Source organism: Bubalus kerabau, chromosome 2 (genome assembly GCF_029407905.1).
Source record: "Bubalus kerabau isolate K-KA32 ecotype Philippines breed swamp buffalo chromosome 2, PCC_UOA_SB_1v2, whole genome shotgun sequence".
Lineage (NCBI taxonomy): Eukaryota > Metazoa > Chordata > Mammalia > Artiodactyla > Bovidae > Bubalus > Bubalus kerabau.
In genome coordinates, this window is record NC_073625.1 from 48,127,442 (window position 1) to 48,148,689 (window position 21,248).

At 39.5% G+C, this 21,248-nt stretch overlaps 1 protein-coding gene across 11 annotated transcripts in view; it reads right to left on the reverse strand.

Moving 5' to 3' along the window:
• The window catches only part of ITSN1 (intersectin 1), a 244,199-nt gene that overhangs the window by 97,361 nt on the left and 125,590 nt on the right, over nt 1–21,248 (reverse strand). For all 11 annotated transcript variants that reach the window (XM_055567645.1, XM_055567643.1, XM_055567641.1 and 8 more), the window contains one exon: nt 1,752–1,879. In XM_055567645.1, coding sequence (XP_055423620.1) covers nt 1,752–1,879 — 128 coding nt within the window. The remainder of the gene's footprint in view (nt 1–1,751; nt 1,880–21,248) is intronic.

Genomic DNA, 21,248 nt, shown 5'->3' on the forward strand with positions numbered 1-21,248 from the left:
TTCTGTTCACAACCTGAATCTCTAGCCTTGTGACACAGCCAAGGCACAAGGGTCATCTTGTGGAATCAGGAGACAGCCAAGGGAGCATAACATAAACAAAGACAACTTTCATTCTCCATTTAAAAATATTATATTTATTTCTACTTGAATAATCATGAAGATTCACTGCAGTAGAATTCTTGTTAGTTTACATCTTAAGCATTTCACTTACAATTTTCAAAACATCTTTTAAGAATGCTATAAAAAATATCTTTTTGGAGGGGTAAGAATGTTAATTGTTATTCATAACACAACAAAAAAACACAATAAAATTTGCTTCACATATTTCACTAACAAAGGGAACCATGTGGACACAGTGAGGGAGGGAAAGGGTGGGAGGAATTGAGAGAGTATCACGGAAACACACATATTACCGTATGTAAAACAGATATTACCATATGTAAAACAGGGGGAATTTGCTATATGACACAGGGAGATCAACCCAGTGCTCGGTGACAACCTAGAGGGGTGGATGGGGTGGGAGATGCGGGGGGCGCTCAGGAGGGAGGGGACATGTGTATACCTGTGGCTGATTCATGTTGATATATGGTAGAAACCAACACAATATTGTAAAGCAAATACCTTCCAATAAAAAATTAAAAATAAAATAAAATATATAATCATGTAATTTCTGAAGTTAAATTCTGGGTACTATTTATCATATAATTGTATACAGAAAATTTAAACTTTCCATATGATGACACTGTATCTTTATTTCTACTCTGTAGGGATATAAAATTTTGGTGGAACATATTATAAACAATCAACTTTATAGATAAAAGAATGGAGCTAATCAACACATCCAAGGGGATAGGCCTAGGGGCATAATCCTAGACCTAGCCCCAAGAAAACCATAAAGTAGTCCTCTAAATTGGTTAGAGACCCTACCTGCTTACCCACTGGCATGTAAAAACAAAACCAAAAACACTAGGTGCAAAATATTACTATTCCACTAGTAATTTACCAGATGCAAAATATTACTAGCAGATAGAAACAGACACAAATATTCAAACAGAAACTAACAAAAATGTGTCTGGATCTTAAGCAGCAGCAACAGCAAATTTTCTCCTTTTGACCTCAAATTTCATTTGCTGTTGAAAAAAGGAAGATGGTGGTATACACTATTCGCCCCACTGGAGAAACCCGGTGCGGCCAGTGAGATCAGGGACTTTGATTTCAAACCCAAGACTCTGATGGTTATTGTTATTAAAAGGCTGTAAACTGGAAACATATGTTGGTCACTGGCATGCAAACAGGCATATCAATTGGCCCAAATCCTTGTGTAATTCCATTTATCTACATAATCATAACCTGAGAGATCTCTGAGCACCAACCGAAAACTTCAGAGGTTACTTATGTATGCAAAGATTTACATGTATATGTGCTTTTGCTTGTTTTGTGTTTAGTTGTTAAGTTGTGTCTGATGCTTTTGCAACCCCATGGACTACAGCCCACCAGGCTCCACTGTCCATGGGATTTCCCAGGCAAGAATACTGGACTGGGTTGCCGCTTCCTTCTCCAGGGGATCTTCCCGATCCAGGGATCAAACCTGTGTTTCCTGCACTGGCAGGTGGATTCTTTACCACTGAGTCACACACATTAAAAACTGAGGGCTCTTTCTGGTGCAGTAAGAACTTAGAGAAGTTCAGCGAAAAGTAGTAAGTACCTAAAGTTCCTTCCAGATGGGTTCACAATCCACTGAAAAGACTCACCTTTGGGCTTCTTCTTTTTGTTTTTCTAATTCCAGGATCTTTCGTTCTTGTTCCTTCTGTTTCAGTCGTTCAGCCTCTATGGACTTCTGTTTCTGGAGTTGCTGCTTATTATGTATTTCTCTAAGTTCCTATAAATAATTAAGAAGCAGTTCATGTAGCAACATGTGTTGGGAGACATTTCTACTGTTTATCAGCATGCAACATTTCATAATGGGGAAGCCTGAACACGTAGGAGATAATGCTTCAGGTTTCAAAGACATTAACCGGGAAAACTAAAGTCACCCTACTCTGACATGACTGATCTCCAGAAGCTGTTCGAGGTCTTATTTTAGGAGTCATAATACCCTGCACCACATCCATGAGGTGTTTTAGAAGGAGCTTACAAGGGATGAACATTAGAGAAACTATACTGCTCAAGACACAGCAACAATAATAGAACACAACCAACTTTAAGACCTGGTGATGATTATGAATATGAACGGAACCTTAAGATTCTTTTGGTAGTAATCAACACCAACCTCCATCGGCTTTGACGATATACACATCTCTTCACACATTCCCTCCATCAAACCATGGAAACCTCGGCTCCTACTTGTGACACGCTGCCTTAAAACAAAGGGACATCCTTCTCCCCCACAACCTTGAGTCTTCCCCCGGGGTCTATTTTACTTCAAATCAGACATCTTCCAGAGCATCTTTTACTAAAACCATGTGTGAAGTTGTCAGCTGCCCCAAACTAAACCAGTAGTCAGATGGAAGGTAAAAACTTATAATTTGACCATTCCTCTAGATCTGATTTCCTCATGTGACACTAACACAGGAATAACAGTAATTTCCTCAGAAGGCTAGTGAAAATAAAGTGTATGTTACAATATAGAAAGTATTCAAGTCAGAAGCTGAAATACTCAAAAATATGAAGAACAAAGAAATGCCTGTTGGTGAGGGAAAATCCTCTGATTCTATAGGAATCAAATGGTCACTAACAGATTCGGTCACCAAATCTCTTCTTACTTGTGTCAATAAAAAATCAGACATACCCAAATGTCCAGAAGAACCACGAGTAATGTTCTAGTTGACCTCCTGGTCTGGCCAACGAGGGGGGCGGGTGGCCCCAGGCTCTATCTGGTGAGATTTAAGAACGAAGGCCTGCACTGTCTTCTCTTGCTTTGCTCATAGGTAAGTCCATGTGAGGAGGTTTCTTCTGGCCTTATTTCTACCTTTAGAGTTCATCCACAGCTCAGGCATCAAAAGTAGAAAAACTCTCTGGAGAAGATCAGTGTTAAAATGCATTTACTCCTAGAGAAAAGCCCTAGAGTGAGGGTAACCTTTTCCCGTGACTTAGCAGCAGCAAACTATTCTTAACATAAAGTTAAACTGTATGTACAAGCATTCAGTATACCATAAGTGACAAGGGGAAGTCCTAAAAGGGATCCATGGGATATGGGAGAAAAGTGTAACTGGCGATCAGGAGGCTAGGGGGAGCATGTACTAGGGGAGGAGGGAGGGGTGGAGAGGAGGAGGCTCTCCAGAGAAGGAGAAAGACGGAAAGAAGGAAGCGGCTTCAGTGGAGAACCCGGCGGATGAGTCAGGAAACAGCCAGGCAGGATGAGAAGGAAGATGCAACTTTGTAAGGTCAATATTCCTTAGGGCAACAGCCATGGGCATGTGACTTCCAAATTATGACGGGTATCTGGGACAGGGGGCTTCCCCAGTGGCTCAGTGGTGAAGAATCCACTTGCAATGCAGGAGACACAAGTTTGGTCCCAGAAAGATCCCCTCGAGAAGGAAATGGCAACCCACCCCAGTATTTTTGCCTGGGAAGTCCCATGGACAGAAGAGCCTGGCAAGCTATAGCCCATGGGGTCGCAAAAGAGAGACACGACTTAACGACTAAAGAACAACAACAGCAACTTGGGTCAGGTGTTCAGCTATGGAGGGGCCATGGAAGGCCAAGAGTGGAGACTAGAAAGTGATGATTAAGTCTTGCTTTGTGTACAGTTCTAAGAGAAGAAAATCAGCACCAGGAAAAAAGATTTCCATTTTTCATCTTCTTTCTCATGGCTATACTATGGGATATAAAACTAATCTTGAATGAAGCATAAATAGTAATCTCTAAACATATGAATGAAAAATCTGGTTAATATTTGGGATTTGATATTTCAGAGACAAGTGGAAAACAAGGATCAATTCCTGTTAAGAGTTATTTGCACTCTTGGTTCAAGTTAATATCTCTACGAGAAAAGGAAAAACTGCAGTGGAGTGCTATTAATTGAAACTCTATATGTCCTAAGAGAGGAATCCAAAAGTCAGCACATAGAAGCAGAAGATATTAAGAAGAGGTGGCATGAATACACAGAACTATGCAAAAAAGGTTTTAATGACCCAGATAACCATGATGGTATGTAATCACTCACCTAGAACCAGACATCCTAGAATGTGAAGTCAAGTGGGCCTTAAGAAGCATCACTATGAACAAAGCTAGTGGAGGTGATGGAATTTCAGGTGAGCTATTTCAAATCCTAAAAGATGACGCTGTGAAAGTGCTGCACTCGATAAGCAGGCAAATTTGGAAAACTCAGCAATAGCCACAGGACTGGAAAAGGTCAGTTTTTAATTCCAATCCCCAAGAAAGGCAATGCCAAAGAATGTTCAAACTACTGCACAATTGCACTCATCTCACATGTTAGCAAAATAAAGCTGAAAATTCTCCAAGCTAGGCTTCAACTGTACGTGAACGGAGAACTTCCAGATGTTCAGGCTGGAGTTAGAAAAGGCAGAGGAACCAGAGATTAAATTGTCAACAACTGCTGGATCACAGAAAATGCAAGAGACTTGCAGAAATACATCTACTTCTGCTTTATTGACTATGCCAAAGCCTTTGACAGTGGGGATAACAACAAACTGTGTAAAATTCTTCGAGAGACAGGAATACGAGAGCACCTTACCTGCCTCCTAAGAAATCTGTATGCAGGTCAAGAAGCAATAGTTAGAACCAGACATGGAACCACAGACTGGTTCCATATTGGGAAAGGAGTACGACGAAGCTGTATATCGTCACCCTGCTTATTTAACTTATATGCAGAGTACATCATGCGAAATGCCAGGCTGGATGAAGCACAGCTGGAATCAATTGCCAGGAGAAACAGCAACAACCTCAGATATGCAGATGACACCACCTTTATGGCAGAAAGTGAAGAGGAACTAAAGAGCCTCTTAATGAAAGTGAAAGAGGGGAGTGAAAAAGCTGGCTTAAAACCCAACATTCAAAGACTAGGGGTTTACCTTCGGGCTTCCCTGGAGTGCAGTCAGCATCTGAAAAATTAAAGTCTGGAAAGATGGGTCCCCAAAGGCTCAACTGCAGCCCACATGGAAGGGCCCCTCCACTGTAATACTTTCTACCCCCACAGCAGTCAAGGTACCAGGACATGACGACTCAAACCATGGAAGAAACCAGAAGAGGACATCAATAATACCTGTGAGCCCCTGGGAGAACTCAGATACCTATTTAGGACTACAGATGAGTGCCATTCTAATGAACACCCCCAAAATTAAGTTTCTGGGGATAAGATTTCTCAGACTAGCTCTAATAAGCCAACACAGCTTGGCAGTGGTTATACTCCAAATCAGACAGGAGATAGATCTCCTGAGCCCTAAACAAGAAGGGACTTGAGCCATCTTGAATGAGAAATGTCGTTTCTGGGTAAATACCTCCAGCCAAGTTGAATAAAGTCTCACAGTCCTCAAGGAAAACATTCAGATCCTACAGGATCTCGAAGAACAAGCTGGAGAGTTCTCGGAGTGGCTACAATCTCTTTTTAGGGGATCCTTCTCCCGGCGAGGGGGAATTTGGAGTTGACCAGTGCCCCTACTAATCCCTGTCATCACCATATTGATGCTGCTTGTGATTGCTCCATGTATTATCAATTGTCTAACCCGTTTCATCTCTGCCCAAGTCAACTAGCTACAACATGCAGTGCCAGTTCAACAAAGATACATAAAACTACACCCGACTATGGAAAATATTACTCATGCTTAGATGGACGCTGCTAAAAGGACTCTGAGGCTTGAGACTAATAGGGGGAGGCCCAATGCCCCTTGCTGTCCCAGCTCAGCAGGGAGTAGCCAGAGAGATCTCAACGCCCCTATTGCCAAAGAATTGGACCTCCCATCTCTTGACAGGGGAATGTTAGGTAGTTAGAATAGGAAAAAGGAGTCCAAAATAGCATGGCTAAAAGACAAAGAAAGAGAAAAGCCCATGGAAGTGGAACAAAAGAAGATCCACAGACCAGAGTGAGAACTTCAGGTGAAACAAACACGCCCCCTTCGTGGCCAGACTAATTTGCACGGGGCAAACTCAAGGGGGTGGGAGGAGGAGACAAATGTATAAAAGGAGGAAGCCAAGATGGATTGAGGCCTCTCCTTTGGGGTCGGTGTGCCATCACGCCTCGAGGGTATACTATCCTTTGTTTGCCGGATAAAACTCTGGGCTGTAACCATGCTGCTAAAAAAAAAAACAACATTCAAAAAATAAAGATCATGGCATCCAGTCCCATCACTTCATGGCAAATAGATGGGGAAACAATGGCAACAGTAACAAACTTTATTTTCTTGGGTTCCAAAATCACTGCACATGGTGACTGCAGCCATGAAATTAAAAGATGCTTGTTCCTTGGAAGAAAAGCTACGACCAACCTACCTAGACAGCATATTAAAAAGCAGAGACATTACTTTGCCAACAAAGGTCCATCTTGTCAAAGCTCTGCTTTTTCCAGTAGTCATGTATGAATGTGGAAGTTGAACCATAAAGAAAGCCGAGCGCCAAAGAATTGATGCTTTGGAACTGTGGTGTTGGAGAAGACTCTTGAGAGTCCCTTGGATTGCAAGGAGATCCAACCAGTCAATCCTAAAGGAAATCAGTACTGAATAGTCATTGGAAGGACTGATGCTGAAGCTGAAGCTCCAATACTTTGGGCCACCTGATGTGAAGAACTGACTCACTGGAAAAGACCCTGATGCTGGGAAAGATTGAGGGCGGGAGGAGAAGGGGACAACAAAGGATGAGACAGTTGGTTGGCATCACTGACTCAATGGACATGAGTTTGAGCAAGCGCCGGGAGTTGGTGATGGCAGGGAGGCCTGGTGTGCTGCAGTCCATGGGGTCGCAAAGAGTCGGAGACACAACTGAGCGACTGAACTGAACTGACCTGACCTGAACACAAACAGGGATGGCCTGACATCTCACTGGCCCAGTGGCTGAGACCCTTTAAAAGGAAGGGTAAAAGATGATGAAAAATAGAATTTTATCCTGTTTTCAAAGTTCATTTTCAATCGCACAAAATTCTCAAAAAGGTTCAGAAAAAATAATTTATGGTGTGCATGCTCAGTAGCTAAGTCATCTCCAATTCTTTGCAACCCCATGAACTGTAGCCTGCCAGGCTCCTCTGTCCATGGGATTTTCCAGGCAAGAGTACTGGAGTGGGTTGCCATTTACTTCTCCAGGAATCAAACCTGTGTCTCCTGCATTGCCAGGCAGATTCTTTACCGCTGAGCCACCAGGGAAGCCTGGGAACGAAGATACCAGGATTTTATTCTCAGGTCCCTGATGTGGGCCAGCAGCTGAAGCAGAGTTGATGATCTTCAGGGTTCTTTTTTGTTTGTTTTGTAGTTTTAAGATCTATTAAATTCTTAGATACTGTTCATCACCATAAAAATTTATTCTAAATTTATCTCAATGTCTCTTTTATTTATGATTTTATTTTTATGGCATAAGCTAAAAATGCATAAGTAGTATGCAAAATAATTCTGAGCTGAAATTAAACACAAAAGAGTAAAAAATGACAGAGGAGGAATAATATTTTAGTTTGATGTTTAGGGACCTGCTGCTGCTGCTAAGTCGCTTCAGTCGTGTACGACTCTGTGCGACCCCATAGACGGCAGCCCACCAGGCTCCCCTGTCCCTGGGATTCTCCAGGCAAGGACACTGGAGTGGGCTGCCATTGCCTTCTCCAATGCATGAAAGTGAAAAGTGAAAGTGAAGTCGCTCAGTCATGTCCGACTCTCAGTGACCGCATGGACTGCAGCCCACCAGGCTCCTCCGTCCATGGGATTTTCCAGGTAGGAGTACTGGAGTGGGGTGCCATTGCCTGTATATTAAAATACAAAAGTTCTTATTTCATTCAGGAAAAGTGTATTTTAGGCATAGTGGTATTCAGAATATTTAATAACATGTAAACTCTGCATAAGCAATAGCCAATTAGGATGGACTCCAGCCATGCTGTACCAACGCACAGGGTAGACCATAGGCATAAATGAAGATTTTTCATTTTACTAAAGAATTACACTGCCCATTTCTATACTGGGCTCTAGTAATAGGAGATCTATTAATTTATGGATCAACAATTACCAAATACAAAGTCTTGACAGACGGGAACAAAGCTAGGAACATATTATGAGGCACTATAAAATGAAAAGCAATCAGAAATAAATCTAAAGAATAGGAGAAAAATCACTCTAATGAGACAGTTTTCAAACAATTTTTAAATGTATCAAATACTCGAAGGAAGATAATTTAAAAAAATTTTAAAGCACATTTATTTTTGAGTATAAGAGAATTAGAGGATAAGCTGAACCTATCTTTGGAACTGTCTAAATAAGTTGCAACTTCAAGCACCTCCAAAGCAATGGAGTTTGCAGGAGCCATAACATAACAGATGTCAAATTAGGTAACAGAAGGCTCTGACATCTTATGATCCAGATTTGAAGACTGAAAAGTTTTTCTGTCATTTCCTTCACCCGAGTCAAATACTGCTGAGATACACAATCAAATATAAGAAAATCAAGATGCTATGAATAGGAAGCCGTTCTAGATCTACCTCTTTTTCTTGGACTTAGGAGTTTAAGAAGGCGTGAACCAAAATAAGCAGAAAATGTATGATTCCTAAGCTGATTACATTCTTAAAAGTTGAACTTCTGAGAAGGCAACCTATAGAATGAAGAAATATGAACTAAAAACTAAGACGACTCGCCTTTCCAGGCATGACAAGGAGCAATGGGTCCCTTCACATGGGAGCAGAGAGCTGCCCTGATCATTCATTCTTTCTCAATACTGTTTCAGAAACTCAAGTATAAGTACTCTTACTTTACAAGTTGCCTTTTAATTCTTTCTGGGAAAACATTTTCCAGGTGGCAGATCTCATGTCATTACATTCTTGCTTTATTTAGAAAATGAGAAAACTACTGGGAAAAGTAGCTAAGAAAAACATCCCCACACAAATCATAGCAGCTATTGGGCGATTAGCTTGGCATAAGTGACCTTGTAAATTCTATCAAATCTTGTCAGAGTTATTTCTCTATTATAACTAAGATAAATAGAACAAATCAGAAATTACTATGAATCAACACTCATATCTCACTTGTAGCCCTTCCTCAAACTAACCTACTTTCTACCAGTTTTTTCTATAATCACATATTTATTTATTGGCTGGATATTCATCTAGCAATATCATCGTATGTGTACAACTTAGTTGATCTTTCTTCTGTGTTATACTCAAAGATGTATGTTTAACACTAAATATGGTGAACAATAGCCTAATATTAACTCCTAATAAAGTATGGAGACTTTATTAATAAATAAGAAATGATTAAGTAGCCATTCAATAAGTTCCAACTATGAACAAATATATGGGAAAAAGAAAACTCCAATAAAATGTGTAGTATATGTAAATTAAGATTTTTATTTTCACTAGTAATATCTCCAGAATCCTAAGAGAGAGAGGAGTTTCTTATCCGGTGTCTATAAATGAGCTTTAGATTGGTGAACATTATAAGACTGCACGCAAACTGGGGTATATGGGCATGTTTCTTGCTGAGAAGGCACATAGCTGCTTTTATTAGATTCTCAGAGAGGTGTTGGATCAAGCACAGATATAAACCACAATAAGCAAATGACTGGCAAATAAAGATTGTCTTGTGTTAGTTAAGATAAATGAAAATCAGGTTGCCCCTTTCTTCTTTCAACTAAGGGGGAAAAGTCACTCATTTCCCCTAAGGAATGAAGATATTTGCACCAAAAAACATCTTTGGAGCAGACAGCCAAAGTATTTCGAAAGCAATATGCTTCACAAATTGAATACTCAAGAAGATCCAATTTTTTGCCCAGAGAAATATGGCTCAATTTCAAGTTCACTAAAGACAGTTGTCCTATTGATATGCAAGTGGCACAGAATCACTGGATTAAAAAACTGTGACTGTTTCTCCTTCATTTAGTCTTGGAGACTCTCAAAAATAAATGTATTATGTGACCTGACATTACATGAAATATAGAGAAGTTATGTACCTTCACAATATGAATGGCATTTCTTTTCATAAACATGACTTTGCATAAAAGTTTGTGAATAGAGGGGGGAAATGAAGTAGCAATATGGAGCCTATGAAAGACTAGCTATTTATGGAAATACATTTGTATTTGGTCATCTAACTCTTAAAGTATTAGCCTGCTTCTGGTTTGTTTGTTTTTTTTCCTCAGACTATCTCTTGGAACAGAAAGACAAAAGCAACTGATTAATTAGTAGAAATTCATGGGCTTCCCTGGTGGCTGAGATGGTAAAGAATCTGCCTGCAATGCAGAAGACCTGGGTTCGATCTCTGGGTTGGGAAGATACCCTGGAGGACAGCATGGCAACCCACTCTAGCATCCTTGCAAGGAGAATTCCACGAACAGAGGAGCCTGGCGGGCTACTTGCATGGAGTCTTGAAGAATGGGATACAACCAAGGGACTAACACTTTCACAAACTGAACACCACAAAATCAACATAAATTGTGGAGCACACATTCCTTACAACAATCTTGGTACTGTCAACAATGTATTGACCACAGACCCAGTCACACATCTTTTGTTACCCAAACATCTGTTTGGGTGACCACATATGTTTCAAATATCCACTTACATCAGGCATTAGTCTCTGCAAAAATCACCCGATCATTTATGTTAATATTAAATGGACCACATAGGAAATTGATCTAGGTACCAGCATCAGAAACTGCAGGTGTTTGTTTTGTCTAGACCTAATACTTACAGAAAGCTAGAAGTGCTTTTTATTTTTTTCTCCACACTCCACCCAAGAAACTCAGCTTGAGTCTTTCCTGGCTTCCACAGAAAACTTCAGTGCATGCCAGAAACCTCAAAGCCTCCAGACCTTCCCTGTCCTTGGGAATCAGCTTGATACGGGAGAGTACAATTGGCAGGTCCTTTTCTAGGCCTCACCTACAGCAAAGGGAAGGTGCTACACAGAGCAAGCAGATGAATCCACACTGGAAAAAACGCCTTGTAAACTGTCCCGTTTCTATACAAACATTGGGGGTGATTTACAGATTGCTCAGGTAGGCGTGCTTCTGCATAAATAAACGCCACTGTATTTCTCACCTAAGGACACTGTGTAGCAGACAAAATCAGAATTTTTAAAAGGATTTGGGGTCTTAAAATATGGTAACTTATCCCAATTAAGTGGTTGTAAAACAAATGGAAAATCAGTAAAGAAAGCCAACCAACAAACCTCATGAAGACTGAGGAACTCCTACCAGTTTGGAAAAATCAGAAATATCACTATTTCAAAACAGAAGTTTTATTCCAATCAAGATCAACTGATATTCCATTTCCTGCAAAATTATAAAATGTATTCATTCTTGATGCCTGAAAAGCAGGAGGAATACAAAAAAAAAATATTGATTGGAAATATATATAGAGAGAGATAAATAGACTGGTTATTTGAATTCTGAGAACATGCTTAAAGATTATTTCTAAGTCTGTGGTCAATATTCAACCAAATAGAAAGTCCAACTCCCCATGGAGCAAGTTGGCAGTCAGTGTATCACAGTGCCATGGGAGAGTCAAAGAGGAATGAATGGGTGTGTGTGTACGTGTGTGTATGTGTGTACATGTGTGTGTGTGTGTAAAGGGATGAGAGGACAGATGGACAAAAAAGGAGAGAAGAGCTGTTAATAGAAAACCCTGTCTTTTCTGCAGTAGATATAGCTAACTAAGAATCTTCTCTCACGTCTCCCAAGAGTCTTTGCTAGGTATCCTTATGCTCCCAGAAAGAGAAAACTGACTCTATTTTGTCCTGAAAATCTGAGTTTTCCCCAAATGTCTCAGCTTTATCTATAAAGCAATACCCTTTTATTTTAAAATGCATGTCAGTCTGAAAGATCTAATTGTCAAGGAGTTTGGCTAAAGAAGAGAATAAGAAAACATTTTTTAAGTTGTTTTTTTTTCCCTCCCTGGTCAGGAAGCAACAGTTAGAACTGGACATGGAACAACAGACTGGTTCCAAATAGGAAAAGGAGTACGCCAAGGCTATATATTGTCATCCTGCTTATTTAACTTCTATGCAGAGTACATCATGAGAAACGCTGGGCTGGAAGAAGCACAAGCTGGAATCAAGATTGCCAGGAGAAATATCAATAACCTCAGATATGCAGATGACGCCACCCTTATGGCATAAAGTGAAGAGGAACTAAAAAGCCTCTTGATGAAAGTGAAAGAGGAGAGTGAAAAAGTTGGCTTAAAGCTCAACATTCAGAAAACGAAGATCATGGCATCTGGTCCCATCACTTATTGGGAAATAGACAGGGAAACAATGGAAACAGTGTCAGACTTTATTTTTCTGGGCTTCAAAATCACTGCAGATGGTGATTGCACCCATGAAATTAAAAGACGCTTACTCCTTGGAAGGAAAGTTATGACCAACCTAGATAGCATATTCAAAAGCAGAGATATTACTTTGCCAACAAAGGTCCGTCTAGTCAAGGCTATGGTTTTTCCAGTTGTCATGTATGGATGTGAGAGTTGGACTGTGAAGAAAGCTGAGCACCAAAGAATTGATGCTTTGAACTGTGGTGTTGGAGAAGACTCTTGCGAGTCCCTTGGACTGCAAGGAGATCCAACCGGTCCATCCTAAAGGAGACCAGTCCTGGGTGTTCATTGGAAGGACTGATGCTGAGGCTGAAACTACAATACTTGGGCCACCTCATGCGAAGAGTTGACTCATTGGAAAAGACCCTGATGCTAGGAGGGATTGGGGCAGGAGAAGGGGACGACAGAGGATGAGATGGCTGGATGGCATCACCGACTCAATGCACATGAGTTTGGCTGAACTCCGGGAGTTGGTGATGGACAGGGAGGCCTGGCGTGCTGTGATTCATGGGGTCACAGAGTCGGACACGACTGAGCAACTGAACTGAACTGAACTGAACTCCTTTTGTTAAGTACTTTTTTAAAACCTCAAAAGAAAAACCCCCACTATTACTAAAAACCTCAACCAACCAGGCAACAAGCCTACTGGTATGGCACAGAATCTAACATACAATGTTTGTTAATTATTTCGACTCTTGGGAGTGTTTAACTACTTTTCTACATTGAAGGAATCTGCCTGAAGTTTCCATAATCACAAGTACATTCAATGAGAGTTACAGCATATTATTACTTCTATGCAAAAAAAGTCTTTTCAAAACGATCATACAGGTAAAAATAAAATTTGGTCTTGAACAAGCCATGAAACAGCCAAACGTTACTCTACTAATCTGAGAAAACAACATGGTTATTTGAATTCACACTGATTTCTCTTGCTGTCTCTGGATCTTCTCTTTCTGGATCTTCTCCTTTCCGTCCTTGTTTCCCTGCACATGCATTTTTTTCCTGACATCTCATTCTGTTCTGCAGTTGCATCTCCAGCTCTTTTCTTTTCTTCCCTGGTTGCTAAACATTTTGCCTTTCACTGCCTTCATAATGAATGAGCCTGCCATTGAAAGCAAGTGTCTGAAACCAAGAGCGTAAAAGCCTCAGTAAAGCCAAGAACCTTATTTACTATAACTGGCATTCTCATTTCAACAACAATTCAGTTCCTAGGAGCAATTTTTAGAACTGGTAGCATTATAGGCAGAGTTTATATTTCTAATAGCATCTTGTATCTAATTTACAAAGCCTGGATTTCCCAAGTATATTAAGGAATGTAAGTCTTAACTCTGAATCAGTCCTAAATACTCACATTTTTCTGAGAAATAAAAGATTATCCATTTTTGGAATAGTATACTGACTATACTATCTGCTGATGAAAATATGCATATTGACCCAAATAATGACCAAGTATGGTCTTTCAAATTTTTGCAGCCACATGGCAAATTCAATGATCTAAAATATGCTTGGTATAAAGACTACAGTATATAGTACCTTATCCATCTCGTAGTTCAGAGCTTCCATCACACACCCACACCAACAGACACACAATTTTTCAAGAGGAAAGATTCACTCATACTCCATGATTTATAATAATTAATCATGATTAACTTTTACAAAGAAGGCTTATTAGCACTTCACAGTAAATGCTGATTTAGACACTGAGCACTCATCTGCATGGGGGAAACTGAAGCACAGAGCTGGAGATGGTTCACCATCCTTAGTTTGAGAAAGATGGGCATTGCCTGAGCAGGGCAGGGAAAGCTTTAGAAAGAAGTCTAAGTGGATGACGCTGCCCAGGAGAACTGCCAGGCACTGAAACACTGCCTCCTCCATCGCCACCGACTGGAAAAAACGCTCTAATATAAACGTCATTCATGCTAGAACTCGGCCAGCACACAGTGCCTAGCGGGGACCAACAAGGACTCGACTTTTCAGCACATAACATAACATCTAGACGCTTTGTGTGGATTCTGTTTTAGCTTACAATAGAGTCCTGAAAACTATTAAGCTGCACTTTATGTTGCTGTTCTGTATCATAATGAGGATATTAAAATATGGAACGTTAACCTATAAGGGCTAAAGAAAACTATGCCAGCAACTACTAACATTGCCAAAGGCAATGTGAGGTCAAGTGCTGCTGTCTAAAAAGTTCCTATTCGTAATGGTATTTGACACTTGCTAGAACCATAATTTTACACCTACAGCTAAGCACTGTAGGTAAGAAAAATAATGATCAGAATGATTCTATGTGCCCTTAAGGCAAATAGATTCCCCCAAAAAATTGTTTTGATTTTCCTGCAAAATGAGATAAAAAGAGAAAAGTCAAAGATAATTGAATTTTTAAATTGAGGTTTCTAGAACACGAATATGAGATTATTGATTCCTAAGCATGATAAAATAGTTGCTGCATATAGAATACATTTTAAAACCAGAAAATTTGGTAAATTTGGTCCACTGAAATTTACTATTCACACAAAAGGTAAAAATAAAAGGCTATCAGTTGGAATTCGAGCACAAAAGCTTTAATGTCAGGGTGCCATCGTTTCCTCCCTTTTTGATAGACCTACAAAAGCCAAGTTTATTCATTCTTTTTCCTTTTTAAAGTCATTCTTGGTTTTGGGTGATAAATCAGAAAGACATTTCTGACTTGGGATCATTTCTGGAAAACATAAATATCATATCTATAAGGTAGCTGTCTACTACAAAAGGATGCAAAAATGTATGCTCAGTTGCTCAGTCGTGCCTGACTCTGTGGCCCTGCGGACTGCAGCCCTCCAGGCTCCTCTGTTCATGGGATTCTCCGGGCAAGCATACTGGAGTGGGTTTCCATTTCCTTCTCCAGGGGATCTTCCTGACCCAAGGATCCAACTAGTGTCTCCTGCATTGGCAGGCAGATTCTTTACCACTAGCGTCACCTAGGAATCCCGCATGGAAAAGTAGTCTTTTCTAAGAGGAAACAAATGAGTCTTCAATTTCCATTAGGTAAAATAGAAATGGAAAGGTCCAAGATTCTAGAGGCCATATGATCCACAGCTCTGACCAGTTCTTGATCAGAACTGTAAGTATGGTTTATATTTTTAGTAGATTGCTACCAATCCGAAACAAATATCTGTTAATCTAACTGTAAAAGTAATTGATTTGCTCTTTAATTAATGACTTGAGTACTTCCATCATTAGTTATCAGAAACTGAGTGAATAGGCATAAATGTAATTCTTGCTTGACTGAAGAAAAAAGGAGCAATTCTCAAAAGAATGAATCTGAACTAGACAGCTGGTAGACAGGACTAAACCAGACGGCATATTAAAAAGAAAGATAGAAAGAAAAAGGAAACAGCATATTACCCTCTAAACCCTTTCTCATTCAATAAACTAAATACAATTATACTTCCTGAACACAGTCTTATGCTTGAGAATCTGAGCTAAAACAGGGTACTGTTGTTCCCTGTGCTATGTGCTGTGCTCAGTCACTCTCTGCGACCCCATGGACTGTAGGCCACCAGGCTTCTCTGTCCATGGGTTTTCCAGGCAAGCGTACTGGAGTGGGTTGCCACTTTCTTCTCCAGGGGATTTCTTCCCGACCCAGGGATAGAAACTGCACCTTCTGCATTGGCAGGTAATTGTTTACCTCTATGTTATTGTTCCCTGCATGCTAAGGAACTGGACATGAATGTGAGTGTGCATCAAAAGAAGTGAATTTGTACCAAATTTGTAGTTTTGTACCAAAGAATCTATGAGAGTGGGATTTTGCTAAATGGAACCCTCATTTATGGGGCTAGAAATTGAATACAGGTTTTAATGTTCTGATCAACAATTTCTTTTTTTGGCCATGCCCCACACCATGTGGCATCCTTGTTCCAGGATCACGGATCTAACCCAAGTCCCCTGCACTGGAATCTCAGTCTTAACCACTGGATGACCAGGGAAGTCCCCTTTGATGATCTACTTTTAAAAGTCTACGCCCTATAGGTATTTCTTCAGTGTCACCATACTAGTTGATAATGGGTGAACTAAACTTTCTTTCTCTAGATGAACAATTTATAGGAATATAAAACAAAACTGAGTTCTAATTTCTTTTCTATACTCTCTAGGCTGGTTTCCTCTGGGGAGAGGAAGGTTAAGGATGGACCAAATTCATACCATCAAACCTGATGTGTGGAATTACTGGATAGTTGAAGTGTTTCAGCAAGGAAGAAGTAATTTTTGCCAACATTAGCGAGGATGCTGCAGAGGTACTACTGTACCAAGGGACACACGGAAGAAATCCCAAAGGGTCAGAGTGCTGGCTTGCCTCATTCATCTCATCTTAGGAGAAATTATAACTGCCAGTGGTAACAAATTCGCCTGCCAGTGCAAGAGACACAGATCCGATCCCTGAGTCGAGAAATTCCCCTGGAGAAGAAAACAGCAACCCACTCCAGTATTCTTGCCTAGGAAATCCCATGGACAAAGCAGCCCAGCGGACGACAGTGCATGGGATCACAAAAGAGTCAGACACGACTTAGTGACTAAACACCAACAACAAAGTGAATAAGCTCTAAAGTAAAAAGAAAAAGAAAAAAGCTTCACATTCGCCAATGTGATTATAACAAAGAAAACAGACAGGAGATACTCAAGAAGCTAAAATCTTAAATCTGCCTCTGAGCTGTCTCAATCAAATTATACATCTTTTTTTTTTTTTTTTTGCAAAAGAAGAAAAGAGTGGCTTTATTTCTTTGCCAGGCAAAGGGCTACAGCCTCAAGAATTGTTCCCTTCAAATTATAAATCTTTTGATCTTCAGTGTACCTGTTTCTGTTTTGATCTCACCAGGCTGGAGAGGGATACTAGAAATAACAACTGTCATGCAGATGACATGATCCTCTACATAGAAAACCCAAAAGACTCCACCAGAAAACTACTAGAACTAATCAACAACTATAGTAAATTTGCAGGATATAAAATCAACACACAGAAATCCCTTGCATTCATATACACTAATAATGAGAAAACAGAAAGAGAAATTAAGGAAACAATTCCATTCACCATTGCAACGGAAAGAATAAAATACTTAGGAATATATCTACCTAAAGATACTAAAGACCTATATATAGAAAACTATAAAACACTGGTGAAAGAAATCAAAGAGGACACTAATAGATGGAGAAATATACCATGTTCATGGATTGGAAGAATCAATATAGTGAAAATGAGTATACTACCCAAAGCAATTTATAGATTCAATGCAATCCCTATCAAGCTACCAACAGTATTCTTCACAGAGCTAGCACAAATAATTTCACAATTTGTATGGAAATACAAAAAACCTCAAATAGCCAAAGCGATCTTGAGAAAGAAGAATGGAACTGGAGGAATCAACCTACCAGACTTCAGGCTCTACTACAAGGCCACAGTTATCAAGACAGTATGGTACTGGCACAAAGACAGAAATATAGATCAATGGAACAAAATAGAAAACCCAGAAATAAATCCATGCACATATGGACACCTTATCTTTGACAAAGGAGGCAAGAATATACAATGGATTAAAGACAATCTCTTTAACAAGTGGTGCTGGGAAATCTGGTCAACCACTTGTAAAAGAATGAAACTAGAACACTTTCTAACACCATACACAAAAATAAACTCAAAATGGATTAAAGATCTCAACATAAGACCAGAAACTATAAAACTCCTAGAGGAGAACATAGGCAAAACACTCTCTGACATACATCACAGCAGGATCCTCTATGACCCACCTCCCAGAATAGTGGAAATAAAAGCAAAAATAAACAAATGGGACCTAATTAACCTTAAAAGCTTCTGCACATCAAAGGAAACTATTAGCAAGGTGAAAAGACAGCCTTCAGAATGGGAGAGAATAATAGCAAATGAAGAAACTGACAAACAACTAATCTCAAAAATATACAAGCAACTCCTACAGCTCAACTCCAGAAAAATAAATGACCCAATCAAAAAATGGGCCAAAGAACTAAACAGACATTTCTCCAAAGAAGACATACAGATGGCTAACAAACACATGAAAAGATGCTCAACATCACTCATTATCAGAGAAATGCAAATCAAAACCACTATGAGGTACCATTTCACGCCAGTCAGAATGGCTGCGATCCAAAAGTCTACAAGTAATAAGTGCTGGAGAGGGTGTGGAGAAAACGGAACCCTCTTACACTGTTGGTGGGAATGCAAACTAGTACAGCCACTATGGAGAACAGTCTGGAGATTCCTTAAAAAACTGGAAATAGAACTGCCTTATGACCCAGCAATCCCACTGCTGGGCATACACACTGAGGAAACCAGAAGGGAAAGAGACCCGTGTACCCCAATGTTCATCGCAGCACTGTTTATAATAGCCAGGACATGGAAGCAACCTAGATGTCCATCAGCAGATGAATGGATAAGAAAGCTATTGTACATATACACAATGGAGTATTACTCAGCCATTAAAAAGAATACATTTGAATCAGTTCTAATGAGGTGGATGAAACTGGAGCCTATTATACAGAGTGAAGTAAGCCAGAAAGAAAAATACCAATACAGTATAGTATACTAATGCATATATATGGAATTTAGAAAGATGGTAACAATAACCCTGTGTACGAGACAGCAAAAGAGACACTGATGTATAGAACAGTCTTATGGACTCTATGGGAGAGGGAGAGGGTGGGGAGATTTGGGAGAATGGCATTGAAACATGTAAAATATCATGTATGAAACGAGTTGCCAGTTCAGGTTCTATGCACGATACTGGATGCTTGGGGCTAGTGCACTGGGATGACCCAGAGGGATGGTATGGGGAGGGAGGAGGGAGGAGGGTTCAGGATGGGGAACACATGTATACCTGTGGCAGATTCATTTTGATATTTGGCAAAACTAATACAATTTTGTAAAGTTTAAAAATAAAATAAAATTAAAAAAAAAAAAGAAATAACAACTGTCAGAAACATAATATGGTCACCAAGTCCTCCAAACTTTTGTTTTAAATAATAAAACAATATAGCTACATACTGGCTTGTGATTTTTTTTTTTACTCTCCACACTGACTTAAATTTAAAGTAATAATGGAAAACTAAAAGTTACAACAGAAAGAAATATTTAAAAACAAGCATATTCAGGTTTCCCTGGTGGCTCAAATGGTAAAGAATCTGCCTGCAGTGTGGGAGACCCAGGTTCGATCCCTGGGTTGGAAAGATCCCTTGGAGAAGGAAATGGCGACTCACTGCAGTATTCTTGCCTGGAGAAGTCCATGGATAGAGGAGCCTGGTGGGCTGCAGTCCATGGGGTCACAAAGAGTCAGTCACAACTGAGTGATAAACACACATATTTGGAAAAAGGGCCAATAGAATAAAGGTCTAAAAACTCTCTTACTACTGAAGTCAGCATTAGTCAACTAAACAGTAAGAGTGACTCACATCACATCTGCAGGGTGTTCTCTTTAGCGATGACAACAGTACAACAGCAAAAATAATCTGTAAGTTATCTAGGCATTATCAAAACCACCGACCAGAGCCCATCTTCTGACATGTGAACCTTGCTTTGGGCCAAACTTTTAGAGAAAGGAAACTTAAGAGTAAAGCATAAATCCGGAGTACTGCCTGGGTCAGAAGACACCTGAATACTTAAGTTTATATTCCAAGAGACTATTAAAAAGGACTACAAGGGTGCCATAGCACCATATTCTTTTTGCTTGAAACAGTGACAAGTAATAATGCGAGGTAATGTCAGTGTTTCTATTTATTCTAGAGAAGGAGAACTGATAGCTGTAATTCCAATACTTATATGACACATAATCATATATGTACATATACAGAAAATATATAGAGTGCACATACACACATATACAAACATATATTCAGTGTAAGCATGAAAGCAATATTTTAAAAAAACTCACAAAGGTAAGTTGGCTCAAATAATATTTCCCCTAAGATCATCTTCCTGGAATTATATAATTGTGAAAACCTCATTACTTATTACTCTGAAAACACAGTACAAATACCTCAAACTCAAATGTCTAGACAAGCTGGCCTAGAATCAAAATTCTAAAGTCAACTAAAACTCTCAAATATGCTTTCAAATTTGTTTTTGTATTTCTAATAATGAAGAACAGAATAATGAAGAAAAGTAATTAAACCTTTCCTAAGTATCAGAAGCTAAATTGGCCAGAAGCAAGTATAAAGGATTTTAGGTTGGAAACAGAAAATACTTGGGGGGGGGGAGGGGGTGTAAAATCCAACTTTTTAAAAGAACATAACTGATTAAAAACTTCAATATCTACTTAAATCTAAAGTATGTGATTGCTGTTAATAGGAAATAAGCTGCTTGTATTTCAAGATATTTTATTATAGGATAATAATCATTCTTAAGATGATAAAGCTGTCACATTAAACCAAAAGCACCAAATCAGAAAAAGGCTGTGATTTCACCACCTGTACCTTTCCTGGGAGCTTTGGAATTTTCCTAAGTTACACTGAGAAAATTTAACAAAACCATGCACCACTTCCACCACAGAGACAAAGGTAATTACTCCATTAATCCATAATATTTTAAAGTATGAGGTCACAAAACAAGGATCTATTTATATTCAAGGACAATCCTGAAGGTAAGAATTGGCAAAAAAAATTCTTAGCTTTCAAACAGAAAACAGTTCCTTTTCAATCTTTTTCAAAGAACATAAGAAAGATGCAGCTTTTGGAGCCCAGCTTTTGGCAATTCAGCTTGATGGCATTCTCAACAGACACAAGGATGAAGATGTGCAAAAATGTATTCATG